Source organism: Lolium rigidum, chromosome 6, assembly GCF_022539505.1.
Source record: "Lolium rigidum isolate FL_2022 chromosome 6, APGP_CSIRO_Lrig_0.1, whole genome shotgun sequence".
Taxonomy (NCBI): domain Eukaryota; kingdom Viridiplantae; phylum Streptophyta; class Magnoliopsida; order Poales; family Poaceae; genus Lolium; species Lolium rigidum.
The window spans coordinates 100,652,645-100,654,281 of NC_061513.1; the positions used below are offsets into that span (position 1 = coordinate 100,652,645).

At 57.2% G+C, this 1,637-nt stretch overlaps 1 protein-coding gene across 1 annotated transcript; it reads left to right on the top strand.

Moving 5' to 3' along the window:
- Positions 1-375: 375 nt before the first annotated feature.
- On the top strand, positions 376-1,345 carry LOC124659299 (RING-H2 finger protein ATL66-like). The gene has a single exon (XM_047197217.1). The coding sequence runs from the start codon at positions 471-473 to the stop codon at positions 972-974; it is 504 nt and encodes a 167-aa protein (XP_047053173.1). The 5' UTR covers positions 376-470; the 3' UTR covers positions 975-1,345.
- The last annotated feature ends 292 nt before the right edge of the window (positions 1,346-1,637 follow it).

Genomic DNA, 1,637 nt, shown 5'->3' on the forward strand with positions numbered 1-1,637 from the left:
CAAGTCTGCGAATTGAGAACCGCTAATCGCCTGCGTAAAACATCATATATTCTCATTCTCTTTCCAGGTAGCTTTCGAGTCCCACTCTCCATGAACGTCGTCGCGTGAACCGTCGCTGCCAGGTTCTTGCCCCCTGCCGGATGTAGCGTTCGTCAAGCCTGTAAAAGGAAACGGCCGGTCGCTTTTGATGCGAGATCCGGCCGGGTGGGCTCCCAAAGAAAGCTTAAAACCGCCTCCTCCGTCACACGCATCGCACGCACAGGCAGGCCCACGAGAGCCACGCAGCCCGTGCCGATCGACGTGCAGGTGGCGAGCTAGCCCGCCGCAACCGCGCGCTTTTAGTTTCTTGATTTCGTCCCGTCGCGGCAAAGAAAGATACGATCAACCAGAGGAAGCAACTGAAGCTTCCTGCCCTCGCGCCTCCTGCTGCTGCTGCCGAGGAGGAGGCTCTGATCCATAGGCGCGCGCGCATGGCGGCGCAGGAGGCGTCGCAGCCCATCCGGTGGCGCTACGGCGGCGACGTGGAGGACGGCAACTTCTCCGTGCGCGGCGTGCCGGTGCTCGTGGCGCTCGTCGCCATCCTCGTCTGCTTCGTCTGCGTCTGCCTCTACCTCCGCTGGGCGTGCCGCCGCTACAGCCCCGACCCGACACTTCCCTCCTACTCCTCCTCCTCGTCGGCGACCGGTGGTGCCCTCTCGAGGGTCGGCCTCGACGCTGCCGCGGTGGCCAGCTTGCCCGTGACGCTGTACCGTCGTCCCCCGGACGGCGAGGGCGCTGACGCGGCGCAGTGCCCGATCTGCCTGGGCGAGTTCGAGGAGGGCGAGGAGGTGAAGGCGCTGCCGCCGTGCGGGCACCGCTTCCACCCGGACTGCGTCGACGCGTGGCTGCGGTCGCAGCCCACCTGCCCGCTGTGCCGGGGCGAGCTTCTTGCAGACACCACCAACAAAACTGACGCCGGGAGCGAGGCTGTCTGATTGATCATCATCTAGGAAAGGAACTGCGCAACAGTGCGACTGATTTTGGAGCCCCCGCTTCGGGATGGACCTGTCTGCCATGCCGGGAAGCGGCCGTGCGCATTCGCCTGAGCCGCCGGTGTTCAGTTCAGTTCAGTTCAGTTCAGGCTATGGTGGCGTTTTCCTTGTTGAGTTTTTACATCGATTAGCAACATGTAACAGAGACAATTTTGCACCTTTTTTTCTCTTGAGAAAACAAATTTTGCATCTTTTGATGACCGTTTGCAGCACCTGGGGCACCTTTCGCCCCTTTTTCCAATGTGGGTTGAAGGACTAGGGATGACTTTCCAATGTGGGTTAAACAAATGCCAATATAGAGCACTTGAACCTCATCACTCGGCGCTTTACCTTTCATAGTTGATATTCATAGAACCGAGTGTACTTGCTAGCATCTAAATAATCAGATGGGATGATTCCTCTCCTTTTTTTTCCCTTTGAGAGGGGAGAGGGACATTGATTTGTAGTAGCTGGCAATTGGTTTCTGGGTTATAAACACTTTGGAGAGGACGGACGAAATTTAATCAATATGTGCTGAAAAGGATATTATGCGGCCCATTCATCTCCACTACAAAGCAACAAAGAATACAATTCTCACGCCTACAATTTTTCTTGGAGGCCACTCGG